We start from the raw sequence: 17,560 nt of genomic DNA, 5'->3' as shown, positions 1-17,560 counted from the left end.
AGGTCAGCGTCATTATACAAACAGAAATACAGTACTTATATATTCCTGTACATGGCAGTATGGCATCTTTTGCAATACTCACAAACACTTGCTCATAGTTTTGGGCCAAATGTTATTAGTACCACAGTGCATTAAGCTTATAATTCCCTTTTCCGAGCAAATATTTGGTTGATTATGCTAGTAAGACAAGACCTTTTTGAACATGACAAGCCACTCTTCTTGATCGTGGACCTCAGAGGTCACTGAAGACAACAAAATGTATGAGGTAGATTTTCTTTTATTTAACATACATGGCACCTACTACAGATACTGTTTATTAAAGAGAACCATCTTTTATTATCACAAAATTTGACCAAATTTTTGGTCGAGATCAGTCATCAATCATACATTAATCATGTTAATGTTAATCGTGTTTTCAATTCACACATTAAATTTAAGATTTGTCATCTGTAGTGAGTACACATTTTAAACTCATTACAGACTCCGGGACATGAGAAGATGTCTCAGAACAAATACAATTTATTTTCATGTATGAAACCACACACTCTATACAATACAAATCATATAAGATTATCTGGAGTAAAACTAAGTAATACATCAGGAGAAACAGCAGAAGGATTAAAATGCAGATATAAATATTCATCGCACCTTAAGATTAGCCTTCTTTCTTCAATGTTGCTAGGAAACTGCTTGACAGAGTGGTAGTAATGTCTACTTTTATCTCAGGCCAAGAGGCTTCATACAAACAGACGAGGTATTCAAGGGGTTAACAGAGCCTGTAGTCCTCTTGAGGATGACTGACACACTGTCAGAAAAGACATGTAATAGAATGGAGAGTCCCAGGGTTGGAAGGCATGCATCTGAATTGACCATCAAAAAACATGTGGCAAATGCCCTAGGAACAAGATAGTATGCCTGGTTTAGAGTAAGGAGCAACGCAATATACTTGAACTGCTTTGTAATCAGCACCAGCTGCATGACAAAATTGAATCAGACATGCCAACACACCTTAAAAACACTCCTTGCAGTGAGAGGACTTTGAAGGTTGAAGTGATTTCTTCATTGGTAAGCCATGAATCGTGATGTTCTTAATGAGCAAGACTGTGCAGTATACCGTGCGGTAATGTGAGGAACAGTCAGGCCTGGACATTAAACTAACTAGAGATAAGAGAGAGACAAGGTCCAGGTTTAGCCTTGGCTTATGAATTTAACTGGTTATGGTTTCGGTCATATGTTTAATAAAAAGTAACCATAGCCTGTGAACGATAACAAATGAATGGATTTTGGTAAGAGAAGGCCAAAGACAAGATAAAAAACAATGACCTCAAATTAGTGTTTGACCATAAAGGCCATTCTAAATTAATCCGAAGCCTCCTGTAGCTCAGAGGATTCCCCCAGTGTGAAATTTCTCCCTGAGCATGAATACTGAATGTTTTCTAAAAAGAGATGAAACACACCATACCAGTTTGGTCAGTTTCAGTTTTCAAAACAATGTTAATAGCATTATGAAAGACCACTGTTCAGGAGATATAATGTTTGTTTGTATAAACAGCAACAGGGATAAAGAAGCTAAATTCCCTATTTTGTTATTGCACAATCACTAGTCATGTGAATACATTTTATGACCTATATCACATATCATTACTAATTTATAGCCCAGGTGCATCTCACCCCTGTGATACTCTGTCTCTGCTTCTGAAATTCTGACAGGTATCCAGTGGACAAACAAAAGTATTCCATACTCATAGCAGGGGGTCAAATAAAACAGTAATCAACTTTCAGCCATCACATACAAATGAGTTTGGGACCTGATCTTTGGGAAGCTTGTTGTTGGCACTGAGAGAATGAGAAACATAATTTTATGAATTTTATGAACCAGTGTCTTCTCCATTCATTCATTCATTCATTATCTAAACCGCTTATCCTGATTAGGGTCGCGGGGGGTGCTGGAGCCTATCCCAGCGCACATAGGGCGAAAGGCGGGGAAACACCCTGGACAGGTCGCCAGTCCATCGCAGGGCAGACACACAGACAAACACACTCACACACACATTCATACCTAAGGGCAATTTAGTGTCTCCAATTCACCTAACCTGCATGTCTTTGGACTGTGGGAGGAAACCGGAGCTCCCGGAGGAAACCCACGCAGGTGTCTTCTCCAGATTAAGACAAAAAATTGTACCCCCCCCCCCCAAACAAAATCCCCCAAAAAAGAAGTCTCCTGCTCTACTTTTTATTTGTTTGAGTCTTCGTATAATTAGCAAGTCAGAGCCAGTGATCTATAACAATTTCCCAGCACATTTGAGAATATGGAAGATGTGATGATCCTTAACTTTTGAGAGGCTATGAGAAAAATTGCTATGGGCTCTCTATTTCAAAATACATGTATCTTCATTTTTGGGCAAAAATAGCCCTCCTGAGCCGGTTCCAGAACTGGAACTTATAGGTCAACACTGACACCAACAGTAATGAAATAATAACAAACAGGGACACGACTATTACAGCAGCTTTCTTTCTATATGCACAGTTTTCCAAGTCAAAGTCAATCACTCTTGTGACTGGGGTCTGGGACAATGAGTGACAAAATATGTTTTGAGGTTGCTTCAGTATTTGTTGATGGTTAACAATCCATGAGATGAAATCTGTCTGGGAGCAGGAACAGTCAATTGGGTTGTTGGATAGATCAAACACTGACAGGTTTTCTGGCCGATTTTGGAGAACGTTTAGTGGAATGCTGGCGATTTGGTTGTTGTCTAAATAAACATTTCTTATCGCTTTCAGACTTGAAAAATCCAAAGTCATTAATTTGTTTCCACTTAGAAATAAATGTTTCAGTTGATGGAGATCTTTAAAAGTGCTGTACATCATGCTCTCAGTGCCACAGTTTGAGATGTCCAGAAGCTCTAATTGTGTTAGATTTGCAAATAAATACTGCAGTATTTCTCCCAACAAATTGTTCCCTGCCATCTTGAGGACTCTAAGACTGTCAAGACCATCAAATGATTTGTAGTAAGTGAAATAGATGCCTGAAAAAGAAATATCTAGATATGTCAATTGCTGAAGGTTCTTCAGCAGTGAATATTGACCTATTCCATTTAAATGAGAATGGTGAAAATCCAATGCCTCAAGAGTCTCAAGCCCTGAAAATGGATTTTCACCCAGTAGTTTAATGTCTGTGTTCAGACTCAAGTTGAGGTGTCGTAGCTGAGGAGTGCCTCTAAACTTTTTTGAACAGCATTCTATGATAGACATTTCATTTCTACTCAAATCTACATACTGGAGAAGAGGCATATCTGAAAAGCCGTGAAATGATGCAAGTCTGTTATCTGTCACTACCAATTTCTCCAAGGTATGTTGATGCGAAAGTGGGATATCTGGTATGCTATCTAATGAAGTCGAGTCTAGTACAAGTTCTTTAAGTTGATGGAACGGAATGTATTCCATGTTCCAGATTTTACATCGCTTTATTGTGATTTTAGTTGCATTAGCCATACAGCGGAATACATGTATTCTTTGGCCCACAAAATGTCTTTGAAGAAAATATATTTCTTTGAACTTGATAAAGCAAAGGGCATCTAGATAATAAAAGTCAAGTATCCTAATCTTTCTGGTGTCTCTGTGGTTCCCAAACACTAGTCTGCCAACACTGAGTCCAGCCAGTGTTTTGAGACCGTCCCTTGTGGCATTAAATGAAACAAATGCATCCAGTATTTTGAGCTCTCTGAGGTAAATGTTTTCAAATGCTCCTGACTCTATGTACAATATGGGATTTCTCGATAGTATCAGTGTAAGGTTTCTCCCAATTTCACGTAGCACAGAGGTGTGGTCAACTTTGATGAATGATATATTATTGGCATGTAGGTCCAGTAATCTGAAGTCTTTAAAGCTGATCATATATGGTGGCATGGCCATGGATTTGATGTTATTTGTTCCAACTTTCAATTCCTGAAGATTCGTCAAACTATGAATAGGAAGCTCTAATGAGAGCAGACCACTGTCCACTAGAACTAGTCTTTGAAGTTTGGTCAGTGCATTCAAGACATTTGGTCCCATATAAGTGATGGGGTTTCCAGTAAGAATTAGAGTTGTTAGATTCCTTACATTGTGGAACGCATCGTCATCAATATGTTGGATATGACATCTGTAGAAAGAAAAATGTGACAAGAACTCTCAATAATAATGAAAGTTATGATTAAAAGAAATAAATCTTGAATATGTTAACAATGATCGCTCACCTTGTCAGATCAAGGACTTGCAGATTAGAGAAGAGAGGGACTGTAGTCTTGTTCAAAAAGCTGAGGAAATTAAAACTGAGATCCAGAATCTCCACCATGGGAGAAAAATGGTTTGGTATAGAAGAGAGATTTCTCCCTGAGCATGAGTAGTGAATGTTCTCTGAAATCTGATGGTAGATCAAATTATCATAATGCAGATTTGTCATATTCATTTCACATTTTTACAAAACAATGGTTAAAGGTGCTAAACGTACTGAAGGCTCACCTTTCCCGTGAAACCCTTACCTCCACATTCGCTGAATAACTGATCCTTCTATGCTCAACCCCTACACACAGCCCTGATGACTCCAATGTTCCAATTCACCACTCATCATTCCATGATGCATACTTCACAGCACTTCCTCACTGCTACTATAAATCTATGCTCATACTGTCTTCTGTGCACTGGATTTTTATGATATAGATTTCATTCCCTTTATGACTGGTACTGCCTAGCCTTTAATTGTGATACTTGTTGGAGTCACTCCATAGTTTGTAGTGTGGGGGCCTTGGACCCATTTGCAGTCCACTCTCTTACGTTCCTTCAAGATTCTTGCATTTCTACCTGGTTTGATACTGAACTTAGCAGTGCCATTTACGCAACAGACAGCTCCTTAACGGGTATCTGCTTGGTTTGCTTTATGCCTGTCTTGGAAATTGCTTAGGATAAAAGTGCCTGCTAAATGAATAAATGTACGTGTACATGAAAATTAAAAATGATTACCATGCAAAAGCTATTGTGTTTCCTAACGTAAATAAAAACATAGATTAAGTAGACAAATATGACTCTCACAGATCACTGCTAACTGAAAGCTTAAGCTTAAAGAGCATCTCACCTCTCTGCACTGATGTCCCATATGTGCCTCTGAAATTTTAACAGCTGTCCAGGTGACAAACAAAAGTATTCCATACCCATAGTAAGCAGTCATTTTAAAGAACAATGAATTTTTCAATCATCACATTCAAAATGGGTGCGGTTGGGAACGTCGAGGTTGGTGGCAAATGAATGAGGAGGAACAGTGCCAAGTCTCACACTTTGTCCAAATTGAGGAAATGTTCCAATGATGAGACAACCATTCAAAAAATAGTGAAGATATTTATTGATGATCCCACTGTGCAAATGTAAAAGTCAGTATTGACAAAAATGTCAGATATTTTGATTCAAAGAATGTCACAAAGTAAAGAATATACACGCTAGCGCTGGTGGAGTTAGGGATGCATTTGTATAACATCGTTAGGAAACATTAATCTGCCCTCTTTTCCTATCTGTGCCTCTGAAATTCTAACAGCCATCCAGGTGACAAGCAAATGTGTTCCATACTCACGGTAGGCAGTCACATTCAACAATGATGAATTTTTCAACTCATTCACATTCAGAATGAATTTGGCACCTGATCTTTGGGAAACTTGAGACTGGCAGTGAGAGACTGATTAATTCAGGGTAATGGGGAAATTAAGTGATCCATTACATCTGTTCTGCACTGGAATCTCCAGACAATCAGCAAAACATATGTTAAGTCCTCATGTGGTCCACATGAATGGTTTTCATTTTTACATGGGGTAAACTGTAGTAGTTGCATGACTGTCAGTGCTATTGGGCAGGAATGCATGTCAGCTGAACTGAATTCAGTAGCTAAACAATTTGAACATCTGAGTAGCGTTGCAGAGTGGAGAACTTAATTCTCACTTCCTTTTCCCATCTGTATGAAAATCTGTCCATTTACCAGACATCACAGGAAACCTATTGTATTCTAAAAGAATACTCAATTGTACTCACATCTTTCTCAATACATATGTCGACGTCAGTCGTGTGGCTTTTTATCATACAATATATTCTGATAATTCTCTTAGAATACTGTATTAGTGTTTATATTTGATTAACACTGCTATTGTTTCACAAAGGCTGATCTAAAAAGTAACGTCACAATAATCATAAAGATTGGTTTTGCTGAGTAACAATAATGATTAGAGGATCAAGTTATAAATGCAACAAGTCCTCATGACTGAAATAACACAAACATGAAAAATCTAAATCAAAGTGATTCCAATTGCAGTTGGATGTATCAGACCTCTGAAGACCTACTGTATGCACAAATGTACATAAATAAGCTCTTGTGTAAGATAAATGCAATATTAATATGTGTAGTAGCAGTAGTAGTAGTAGTAGTAGTAGTGGTGGTGGTGGTAGTAATAGTCAGTCAAGGAACACAAATTTGAAACAGCACACACTGGACAGTAAGTAAGTAAACAAAAGCACAAAACCCAAAATTATAACATTGATGAGGAAAAATTAAGGAACAGTCTGACAAAAGAGGAAATATAGCAGTCTTTTATGGTAAAAATCACCACTGGTTAAAAGACAAACACTAATTTAAAATGTTTAGCTATGGAAAGTGATAGCCCACTGTCATATAATTATTCTCACTGGATGTATGTATGGTGAAAGGAGGTCTGAGGAGATCCCATGCGTCATATTACTTCCATTACACACAGCCACCCAAACTAAAAATAAGCTGCCTTCATACAGCATCGTTAAAAATTCAAATCTTTAAAACAATGCCGGACAGACCAGTCCTGTCAGTCAATGTATACATATAAACTGAGCTACTTACCAGAAGTGTCAGTACGATTTAAAAGAATGGCAGCATGTAAATTACTGGTAGTATTTCCTAATATAATAGGTTGTCAAACAGTGAGAGACTGAATGATTTTGGGAGAGTCCTCTATCGCCGTGGAGGAAGGACTGTTGCCTTCAGAAAAACACAGAATCCCCCACAGAATGACACAAAAGGATGTACCACCAAATAATGATAATAACAATGACAACAACAAAAACAACAACAACAATAAATATAATTATAATCATACTACTAATATGACTACTACCACCACTACTACTAATCATAATGATAAAAATAAAACCCAAAAAGGATTTTTTTGTGTTTGAGTCTCGCTTTATTTAGAAGATATGCTTTAACACAGTTATAAAGAAATAATAGAAAATATGAAGGGACACGTAACCATCACATTATTTCACCAAAATGTAATATAACAACAAGAATTGCACTTTGCAAATACATGTGACTTTCGTTTTTTGGGCAATAACAGCCTTCCTGAGCCGAGTCCAGAACCTCATGTCACTCAAAGGGTTTCCTCTCCACTTTAGATACGTGTTCTTCTTCAGGTGTTTATGAAGACCAAACACCTTCTTGGTCTTTTCCTCTTCTACATCCTCCAACATGATTATGATAATGTTGGCAGTGCCCTCCATCACCAGCCAGGACTGCGCCACCTCAAACTCAAAGCGACACCACACGCTGTCGATGAAGTGTCGAGACACAACCACGATGACCTTATGACTTCCCATGATGCCCTCATCAATGATGTTGGAAGTGATGGACTTTCCCACTTCAAAATCTCGCACGTGGAGGCACAGCTGAATGGGAGGAACCCCTTTCTCCAGGTTCTCCACCAGCTCATCCATCACCCAGGCTTCATCTTTGCTGGAGTAGATCACAAAGGCATCATAAGGACATTCCTGCTGTCTGGAGTAACGCAGATAAAACTGGAACCAACACTGACACCAACAGTAATGACAGAACAACAAACAGGGAAACAACTATTACAACTACAGCAGCTTTCTTTGTATGTGCACAGTTTTCCAAGTCAAATGGGGACAATGAGTGACAAAATATGTTTTGTTTTTGTTTCAGTACTTCCTGATGGTTAACAGTTTGTCTGGGTGCAGGAATAGTCAGATTTTGGAGAATGTTTAGTGGAATGCTGTCTATTTGGTTTTGTCTAAATAAATCTTTCATATCATTTGTAGACTTGAAAAATCCATTCATTAATTTGTTTCCACGGAGAAATAAGTATTTCAGTTTATGGAAACCTTTAAAAGAACTCCAGGTCATGCTCTAAATTTTGAGGATTTTGAGACAGTTTGAGATGTCCAGAAACTCTGTGTTACCTTTGCAAACAAATAATGTTGTGTCTCCCCACTGAAGCTGTTTCCAGCAACCTTGAGCACTCTAAGACTGTCCAGACCATAGAATGCCCTGTAATTACTGAAAATGGTGCCTGAATAAGAAATATCTAGGTATTTTAACAGCTGAAAGTTTTAAAAGATGGCACATTCACTTATTGTTCTGATTTGTTCTGAGTTGTTATGGAAATCTAAAACCTCAAGGTTCTGAAGTCCAATAAAGGCCCTGACAAAAAATCAAATTTCTGCATTTAAACTCAAGTTGAGGTGTCGTAGCTGAGGGATGTCTGCAAACAGTGTTGAAAAGCATCTTCTTAGTCATTTGATTTCTACTCAGATCTACATAGTGGAGAAAAGGCATATCTGTGAACCATTTGAATGCTGCTTGCCTGTTATCTGTCACTTCCAGGTTTTCCAAAGTGTCCTGATGGGACAGTGGGGTATCTAGTACACTGGCTAACTGATTCTAGCCTGTTACTAACTCTTTAAAATGATGATTCGCAACATCTCCCAGTTTCTTGGAGTAGACTCAATTTATTGTCATTTTAGTTGCATTAACCATACAGTGAAACAGATGCATTTTCTGCAAAGTTAAGGATCTGAGGTAAATATGTCCAATGCTCCTGACTCTATGTACAATATGGGATTTCTCGATAGTATCAGTGTAAGGTTTCCCCCAATTTCACGTGCATAGAGGTGTGGTCAGCTTTGATGAATTATATATTATTAGCATGTAGGTCCAGTAATCTTAAATCCTCAAAGCTGATCATATATGGTGGCATGGTCATGAACTGGATGCTATTTGTTCCAACTTTCAATTCCTGAAGATTCATCAAACTGTGAATAGAAAGCTCTAATGAGAGCAGACCACGGGGGTTTCCAGTGAGAATTAGAGTTGTAAGATTCCTTACGTTGTTGGAAGCATCATCATCTTTATGTTGGATATGACATTTGTGGATGGAAATAAATATGAATTCAGAATTACGTTGAAGTACACCATAATTTACTCTCCAGTAATTTGCCCCCATGAAGAGGTACTGTCCACTATTCTGGTCAACATAAGACTGAAATCCCTTCCATGACTGTCAGTGGTGGGAGAAAATATACATCAGAAAGGAGCAGAAAGTGAGTCTTAAGACCTCCAGGCATCGCAGAAAGGATTGTATTTACAGCCAGAGGTATCTTAATCGTACTGCTGTATGATTATTTTTTATTTTAAGGAGTATAACCAAGTGACATCCAGCACTTGAAAATACAGGAATCTCTAGAACACTGCGTTCTGTAAACCTCTTAAATTTAAACTGACATTCAAAGTCAATACAGAGGGGACACTTGCATATCAACTGTGTCCTCACCAGTGAGGGGATATGTCTGGCAATCCTTGATGGCCTTTAAAATATGAGGTACTGGCACATTTAAGATCACCAGTGCGGAAACAATAGTTCCAATCCAGTGTATTTTACAGAACAACATTTAATACTTACAGAGCATACAAATAAACGAATTTAAATTAAGATAAAGATTAAAATTAAGATCCATGCGCAAGCCATTGTTCTTGTTATTTGATCAAGAGTTTTGAACAAGGATTTCTGTTTTAGCTTCGCATTACACAAGATGTCGACAATCTAGTCAGAAATAACTGGGATTGTTTAATCATAAGCACGTCGTTTCCTCTCCATTTTGGCTTTGTAAATATTGGACCGTAATTGACACTTTCTTTAAATTTACTGAGGCTCAATACAGACATTAATCGGATCAGTAACACCCGAAATGGAAGCTTTTGAGACCATGTACACAATTCTGACAAGATTATCAAAATTTATTCCGTTTCAAAAGCCGCGACATACGTCTGCTTGGCGACATCTGCTGGCCTGACACCGGAAATTGCAATTATTTATGACCAGTTTTGAGCGTCGACAATAGTTACTAGCGGACAAAAAAAAGTGAAGGGAGAATCCGCTCGGCACAATTACATACATTTTTTTTTTATCTCAAATGCCTCAGTATACCACTTACTGAGATCACTTCCTGTACCACTATACAGGTAAATTTTCACATATGCTCAATCAATAAAAACACGACATCATTCATACGAAAGGCAGCGGACTAGGTTTGGGTCATTTAAATTGAATTTACTTCAGAATACTTTATTAAATTCGTTTCACCGACGCGAGTGGCAGGTCTACAGAAAGTCAAACATGGAGCCTCGTTTTTTCATAATCAGCTTTTTTTACTTCAGTTAAAAAAAGAAAAAAAGCACTGTGTTGACAGTACAATCAAAACAGTTCGAACTGACGCATTCAAGTTTTACGCCCTGACAGAACCCAAGGCCTGTTATAGACGCCAGGGTTCAAGGTTTTGCATCTCACAGGGTTAAATGTACAACCACCACACGTCCACTAGGGGGCCGTAACTGTCAACGCTGCATTTATAAAATCCCACTGAACAAAACGATTAATACCCCAAGCTAAACGGTGCTTTGTATTGCTGAGCCTATTAGAGCTGAAAGTAGTTTGGAAACGGCTTGTATAAGAGGAGAGCAATGATTAACCTTACACTGGTAATAAGTAAGCATAATGGAAAATCACTGAAAATGAAACTTGCATCAAAGACGACGTGGTGTATGAACACTTGCTGACTTGTACGATATATTTTAAGGCTTTCAGACACTCCATCTGAGTGTAGGATATGGGTTACAAAACCAGTACATCTTGCATAGCATGTCATTACTGAGCACTGGACACAGTTTCAGTATAATAAAACGGGACACATATTGATAGTCAACAACCTTTATTTGTCCATATATGAGCCACTCAAAGATGAGGGACAGACAAATGGAACAAGTTTTGACCACTAAATAGAGGGCAATCAAGATATGGATCAACTGTACTGGAACCTCTTATTATAACCTCTAAATACTCTACACTGAGGCCAAATTGACAAAGACTGGGAAATTAAACGACAGAAATAACAGTGTAAACATACTCATATACAGAGGAGCAAAAAAAAAAAAAAAAAAGTATGAAGTCAAATTAAAATGTTGGTTAGTATGTATAGGAACAAAGGGACGAATAGCCAAAACCTCTTTTTTTAATTACAGCTCAGCATATATTTCTACACTGCATGCAATAAGGCACCTATCTAACACAATGAATAAGCCTATGCTACGCTTTGAAGCACAATTGTTATCCAAAGGAAAAGAAAAAGGAAAGAAAAAATGTTCAACACCACGTTCACTCCCATAAAAACAGTATTCCTTTCATTTCCCTTTCACATGACCCAAACCAATATTTAAAAAAATACATCCGTTTGTAAAAGATTCTCCATACACAGAGCTGTGAGTAGAAAGCGCAAACCCATGGAATTTTGGGAAACACAAAACCAAGCCCTGAATCTGTGTTGGGGAAAGCAAGCGATATCATTCTGTTTGATAAGTATACACAATTACACTGTAAATTTTGATAAACTGCAGAAATGTACTCAGAATATAAGTTAACTATATGCTATACACTGCTGACTGAAGTAGTTTCCATACCAATAAGCGAGGAATAACTTTGTAAATATGCACAGCTCACCTGCTAACACATATTTGGTGGTGGGTATTAAAGGGTACATTATGGAACTTGTGTCTGACAGCAACTTAGAATTTTAATCTGCAATCTAACCACTAAAGAGCCAAACAAAGTCTAAGAGCCTGTTGACTTTAAAGAGCTCCATGAGAAGATTTCCACCCCTTCCTCTAGCCAGGGAAATGCTTTTTGGCTCCTCAGTTTTTGGTCATAACAAAGCAGGCAAAACACAAGGCTGGAGATCAGCCAGAGAAGGGCGCCATTTCCTGGGTGTTAGAGGCATGATCACTTAGGCCTTAGAACAACCTGCTACTGTAAGTAATTAGCTTTTAAATCTTTTTTTTCTCACTTCAGTTTTTTGTTTTGTTTCTTTTTGTTGTTTAAGTTCTCCAACCACATCAGCAGACTAGCATGGCTCCTGATGCTGCTGCACAGTCCGCTCTGCTTACAGAAACTTACACATCATGAGTTTTAATAAGATGAATGGAGCCATATTCCTTAGCTGACAGTCACCATCCCATTACACATCTCTGTACTACAGATGACAACTAACTGGGTGATGCACCAAAAAAATGGAGAGGGAAGGGGGGAAAAAAAAAAGGGAAAAAGCTCCATTTCAGAACAAAACTTCACACTAGTCACCTATACATATGTATATAAAAAAAATCAACAAGTATTTACAATTGATACCAGCTTGGGAACCCACTGAGGTGGCAAGAGGGGTTTAGATACAAGGACAAAGTGACTGGTTCAGTCAGGATCTCTTTTATTGGTCGTCAATTATATCTGAGGCTCTTGACTGAGTTGACGTCAAAAAGGATGCAATGAGATGCAAAAAAAAGTCTCAATTTTTTTCGGTTCAGACTCAGCGTAACTGAACTAGCCAGGGTCAGCATTCACCAAATCACCACAAGTTAACATCTTTATCATACAGGTGTCATTTTAAAAACAGAGGCGCTGTATCAAATCAAGCTGAATATATGCACAATCACAGAAGGGAATCCACACAATGTCAGACAACTTACTGAAATTCATCGCTCATAAAAAGTTAAAGGACCTAACCAAAAATCTTACTATCAGTAAAGGGGTTAAGTCCCTTCAGCTCAGGCCAAAACTAGCCTCTACATTATGTTTTAGTCATCAACGTAAATGTTGCTTAAAGTTGGCCTGAAATGACTGGGTTAAAGCTGGGGACAAACTGGGAAATATTCACCAGCACAAAACCTAGCTATACCCTCACTGATCTATATGAATTCTATGATGTCTAGACAGGGACGATGAGTGATTAAAGCCCTTCCCACACTGCGAGCACCTGTAGGGCTTCTCCGAGGACAGGATCCTCTGCTTTAGGATGGTATGAGAGAAGCTCTTGCCCGGCGCTACAGCACCATAAGAGGCTTTCTCATCCCAGTGAACACGCTGGTGTCTTGCCAAGGACGAGGAGTGGTTGAACCTCTTTCCACAGTGGGCACAGGTATACGACTTGCCATCGGAGTGAGTTCTCTGGTGTCTGGACAAGGAGGACGAGTGATTGAAGCTCTTCTCACAGTGGTTGCAACTGTATGGCTTTTCACCCACGTGCACGTTCCTTTTCATCTGGTTTCCAAAGAAATCCTTGTCAGTCTGGGAGTACATCTTGGCCTCCAGGTGAACTTTGTGGTGTCTTGAAAGAGATGAGGAGTGGTTGAAGCCCTTTTCGCACTGGGAGCATCGGTAGGGCTTTCCTCCAGAGTGAACCAGCTGATGCTTCTTCAGATGGCGCTTTCTTACAAAGCTCTTCCTGCACATGTTGCACTTGTATGGTTTCTCTCCCGAGTGAATTCTCTGGTGCTCTTTCAGAGTGGCTGCCGCAGCAAAGGCTTTGCCACACTGGGCGCATCGGTGCGGCTTGTTATCGCCAGAGTGAGTCTTCTGGTGCTGTTTCAGGTTGGAAGCGGTAGCAAAGCCTTTGCCACATTGGCCGCAGTTGAACGGCTTTTCGCGGGCGTGCATCTCCTGGTGTTTTTTCAGGTGACGTCGCCGGACAAAGCTCTTCCTGCACTGGGTGCACTTGTACGGCTTGTCGTCAGAATGCATCTTCATGTGCTCTCTGAGGGTGATGGCTGCGGCAAAGCTCTTGCCGCACTCTGAGCACCGGTGGGGCTTTTCAGGGGAATGCAAAATCTGGTGGGGCTTCAGGTTGAATGCGTCCATGACTCCTTTGCCCACCATCTCCTCTCCAGTGGTAGCATAGCTCTTCTCCTTCATGTGAATCTTCATGTGGCTCTTCAGGCTGGACTCTACCGCAAAGCTCTCGCCACAGTGGACACAGATATAGGGATTGGTCGCTTTATGGATTTCAAAGTGTTGGTGCAGGTCTGTCATGCTGCCAAAGATCTCTCCACATTCATTGCACTGCAGACCGTGTGCTTCGTGGATGACAACACCATTCTCTGACTCCACTGTTAGCTCTCCTCCATGGTCTGACTCCACTTTGACTACATGCTCTGCCCCTGCTCCTCCCATCTCTGCCTTCAGAAGCACCTCCCCCAGCAGGGCTTCATTGCCCTCACACTTGACCATGTCTGCACTTGCAAAATATTGCTGGTCCGAGTCTCCAGCCTTAGTGTAATCATGATCCGTCTCTGTTACTATCTGATCTGCATCCACACAGGTCACCGCACCCAATTCAGGGCCTAGACCCTGGATTTTGGCAAGGTCTGAGCCATGAATGGCCTCAAGGTCAAGACCTCGTTTGTCTTCCTGAGTCATGATCTCTGTTTCAGCTGCATAATGCAGGTCGCCCACCTGCGTGTGGGCTATGACACACTCCGAGCCTAACGTGTCCAGGCCCGGCGTGTCACACTCAGTCTCTGACTCGGCCATTAGGACACACTCCAGCGCAACGACTTCCGTGTTCCCGTCTGTGTGAAAGCGCTGCTCAACGAGCACCGCTCTCTACCAGTGTAGCAAAAAAAGGGGGAAAGATCTGATACAGGTGGAGCCAGGAAATCCTGCCTGATGAGAGAAGAGAAACCAAAAGAGGTGCATTTAGACAACGCTGCCACACACTTTGGTATGCCAGCTTCAGCTTTCCAAAGTTTGAAATACAGGTGCATAACAGTTTGAAATAAAGCTACAACAGTTAAAAGGGGCATTAAGCTATACTAAAACAATGCATAACCAATAATAAAGGAAATTAGAGGTGAATAACATAAAATCAGTCAATAGTAACATAACCCCAGAGGCTCACGTTTGGAACCAGAGAGTAACCTAAATTTCCAACAGGGCAGTTGACTGCAAAGGCAACAAGGGAAACAATATCAAGTGCTATAAGAATACACAACTGTTGCACAACATACACATACATTATTAGTAAACTAACAAAACAGATAATGAACCATTAACATCACGTGCCTGTAACAGGTGACAAAACATTCCTACCTAAAACATGGCATATATACAGGCATACATGGCTGAAAAAACACTTAATACCAATCGATAGAGCAAGAATCATACCCAGTTAGCAAATTGCACTGTTGCTAGAAGCTGGCTAATGTTAGCCGGTGGGCAATTGATATTAAGCTAGCTGGCTAGATAGATATGTCTGGTGATGCAAACACAACAGGTAATTAGTGAAAGTACACAGAATGCAAACCTGCGCCAAATAGCATATTTTGGGAAGTGTTGTCCTATATCCTCCCTATGGACAATGCTATGACGTCTTCGAATTTCATCCAACTTAAAACTTTGAGAAAAGGGCAACTTTGGAATTTCATAGTTGGCTAACTTAGCTCGCTAAATAGCTTGCTAGTTAGCTTCCTTCTGCTGGCAAAATCTGCTAACTAGCTGGCTAACTAGCAAAATAGCAAGTTAACAAGTTGTGAAACAGCGTTCAAGACTAGTAAACAAAATTCATTGTTCATTATATTTTGTGCGAACGCAACGTAAATCTCTCTGCATGTGCAGACGTAGTAATGGGTGTGGAAGCAGCGACTCAGTCGTTTCTCCGAATTAAAGGGCTGTTGCGGGTAGGCATCTTGTGCCATGATGAGTTGGAGACGCAGCTAGTTAGCCCTAAAATGGCCGCCGCTAGCTTCCGCCCTACAAAAGGCATGTAGCCACGCATTTCACTTTCAACATTCATCGCTGACGAATAGCAAATAATTTGATTTCACTGTTAATCTTACAATTTCAGGGCGAAAAGAAACAAAACCTAAACGTTAAACACATGTAAATACACAAACACTGCGGAATGCTATTTAGGGAACGACGGCTATAATGCGAAGCGATAACACGGTCGGACACCAAAATGGCTAACCGATGAGCTCTGTAAAAGCCCGGGAAAGGCGTCCCCCATCTTATATAACCAACAATATGAATGCCCCCACCGACAAAAGGAAGGGAAATAAAAAAATGTATCTCAATAGGTGTTTAACATTTATGTGATCGATAGACATTTGGAGACGAATTCGCGTGCGTAGGCTGCGGAGAAACGCACAACACCACAGTTGAGAATGCTACATAATTCTTTAGCATATTTGTAGCCCACTAACACAACATGGCCTACAACACTCTGCTAGCGAGCTACCGCCATATCACACTGATCCGAGCTTCGTGGCGTTTCACGGTGTCTTTCACGGGTTGGAATAGGGCATAAGGTAAATGTATTGAAATTCGTTTCGCTTCGGAGAACCAACTACTGGCGAATACACACTTTCAGGATCCCTTCGTGTATTTGGAGGTTATCAACACAATAACGAAAAAAACTTTTGGCACAACGTAGCACGCTAGTTAGCCAGCTAAGTTTACCAACGTTAGCTTAATAAGGGATAATCCAAATATTGCACGGACGGAGACTTCTTTGAATATATTAGAAAGAATTACACAAATAGTATTCGGAGTCTTCGACGAAAATACCGACCTCTTGCTCCTTGGTGGGATTTTTTACTTGTTGTCGTCAAAGCCTCTGCACGGTCGATGTCTTCACGATCTTGGTTTGCTTGCGTCTGCACTCACTGCGGTCTTCTCCTCTCTCTGTCCAGAGAGCTGGCGCCACTCCGCTTCTGGCGCCAACACTGTTTAAGCAGTTCACCTAACAAAGGGGGACAGGACTGCCATCTAGAGTTTTGGGGTGACACTGGGCATTTCGTATTGGCCACGAAAATGTGTTTTTTGTATATAAATATTTCACTTAACATTTAGCTCGTGTCACCTGGGGTAGTATTTGTGGTGTATTGCAATATGCACGTTCATGTAAGCGCATTTCAAATGTGCAGATATTTCACATATAGAAGTCAGCAGAACTGCTTCGCTGAGCGTTCAATTTACAAAGTTTTCACATTTCCAGACATCACAAAAAACAGTGACAGGCCTGTACATGCTTGAGGAACACATCATTCGTAACGGCGATTCAGTCAACTTTTTGTGGGTGGAATGAGAAGTCTGATTACGTTGAGAAAACTAGGGACTTGAACCATGCGATCAAACGAGATAAAATATTAGGCAAAATACAATTGTTTGTCCAGTTACGGCTGTGATATGGACCGATTTGTAATAGTACTGAAGGAATGGGTCAGACGCTGACAAAACAGATTATTATGGTGTTTGCGTGAAAACTGCCTCTTCACATTGCACTTTACAACACTTCTAGTTAAGCAAAAGTAATGAAGTGGTATAATGGAGGACAACAGAATATAGTGTAATATAATGAGTCAAACTGTTTGTCTCTCATAAATATGGCGTCAGCCAAA

At 40.0% G+C, this 17,560-nt stretch overlaps 2 protein-coding genes and 1 pseudogene across 2 annotated transcripts; all 3 read right to left on the bottom strand.

Annotated features, from left to right (window-relative positions):
• Positions 1-2,391: 2,391 nt before the first annotated feature.
• Positions 2,392-4,441, bottom strand: LOC115810401 (toll-like receptor 4). Its single transcript, XM_030772330.1, has 2 exons — positions 4,236-4,441; positions 2,392-4,141 (listed from the first exon to the last, which is right to left on the bottom strand). Exons 1-2 carry the CDS (start codon positions 4,439-4,441, stop codon positions 2,392-2,394), a joined length of 1,956 nt encoding a protein of 651 aa, XP_030628190.1.
• Positions 4,442-6,959: 2,518 nt separating this feature from the next.
• Positions 6,960-8,092, bottom strand: LOC115810400 (toll-like receptor 4; annotated as a pseudogene).
• Positions 8,093-11,032: 2,940 nt separating this feature from the next.
• Positions 11,033-16,835, bottom strand: LOC115809559 (zinc finger protein 883). The gene is made up of 2 exons (XM_030771270.1): positions 16,732-16,835; positions 11,033-14,825 (listed from the first exon to the last, which is right to left on the bottom strand). Exon 2 carries the CDS (start codon positions 14,691-14,693, stop codon positions 13,065-13,067), a length of 1,629 nt encoding a protein of 542 aa, XP_030627130.1. The 5' UTR covers positions 14,694-14,825; positions 16,732-16,835; the 3' UTR covers positions 11,033-13,064.
• Between the last annotated feature and the right edge of the window lie 725 nt (positions 16,836-17,560).

This window comes from Chanos chanos, chromosome 4 (assembly GCF_902362185.1).
Source record: "Chanos chanos chromosome 4, fChaCha1.1, whole genome shotgun sequence".
Classification (NCBI taxonomy): Eukaryota; Metazoa; Chordata; class Actinopteri; order Gonorynchiformes; family Chanidae; genus Chanos; species Chanos chanos.
This window is presented reverse-complemented; position numbering and strand designations above follow the sequence as displayed.

Excerpts from the sequence above, each read along its gene's own strand:
- LOC115810401 (XM_030772330.1), bottom strand. The coding sequence starts at position 4,441 with ATGACAAATCTGCATTATGATAATTTGATCTACCATCAGATTTCAGAG. Across the intron at positions 4,142-4,235 it reads CAAGTCCTTGATCTGACAAG|ATGTCATATCCAACATATTG; the intron begins GTGAGCGATCAT and ends TTCTTTCTACAG.
- LOC115809559 (XM_030771270.1), bottom strand. The coding sequence starts at position 14,693 with ATGGCCGAGTCAGAGACTGAGTGTGACACGCCGGGCCTGGACACGTTA.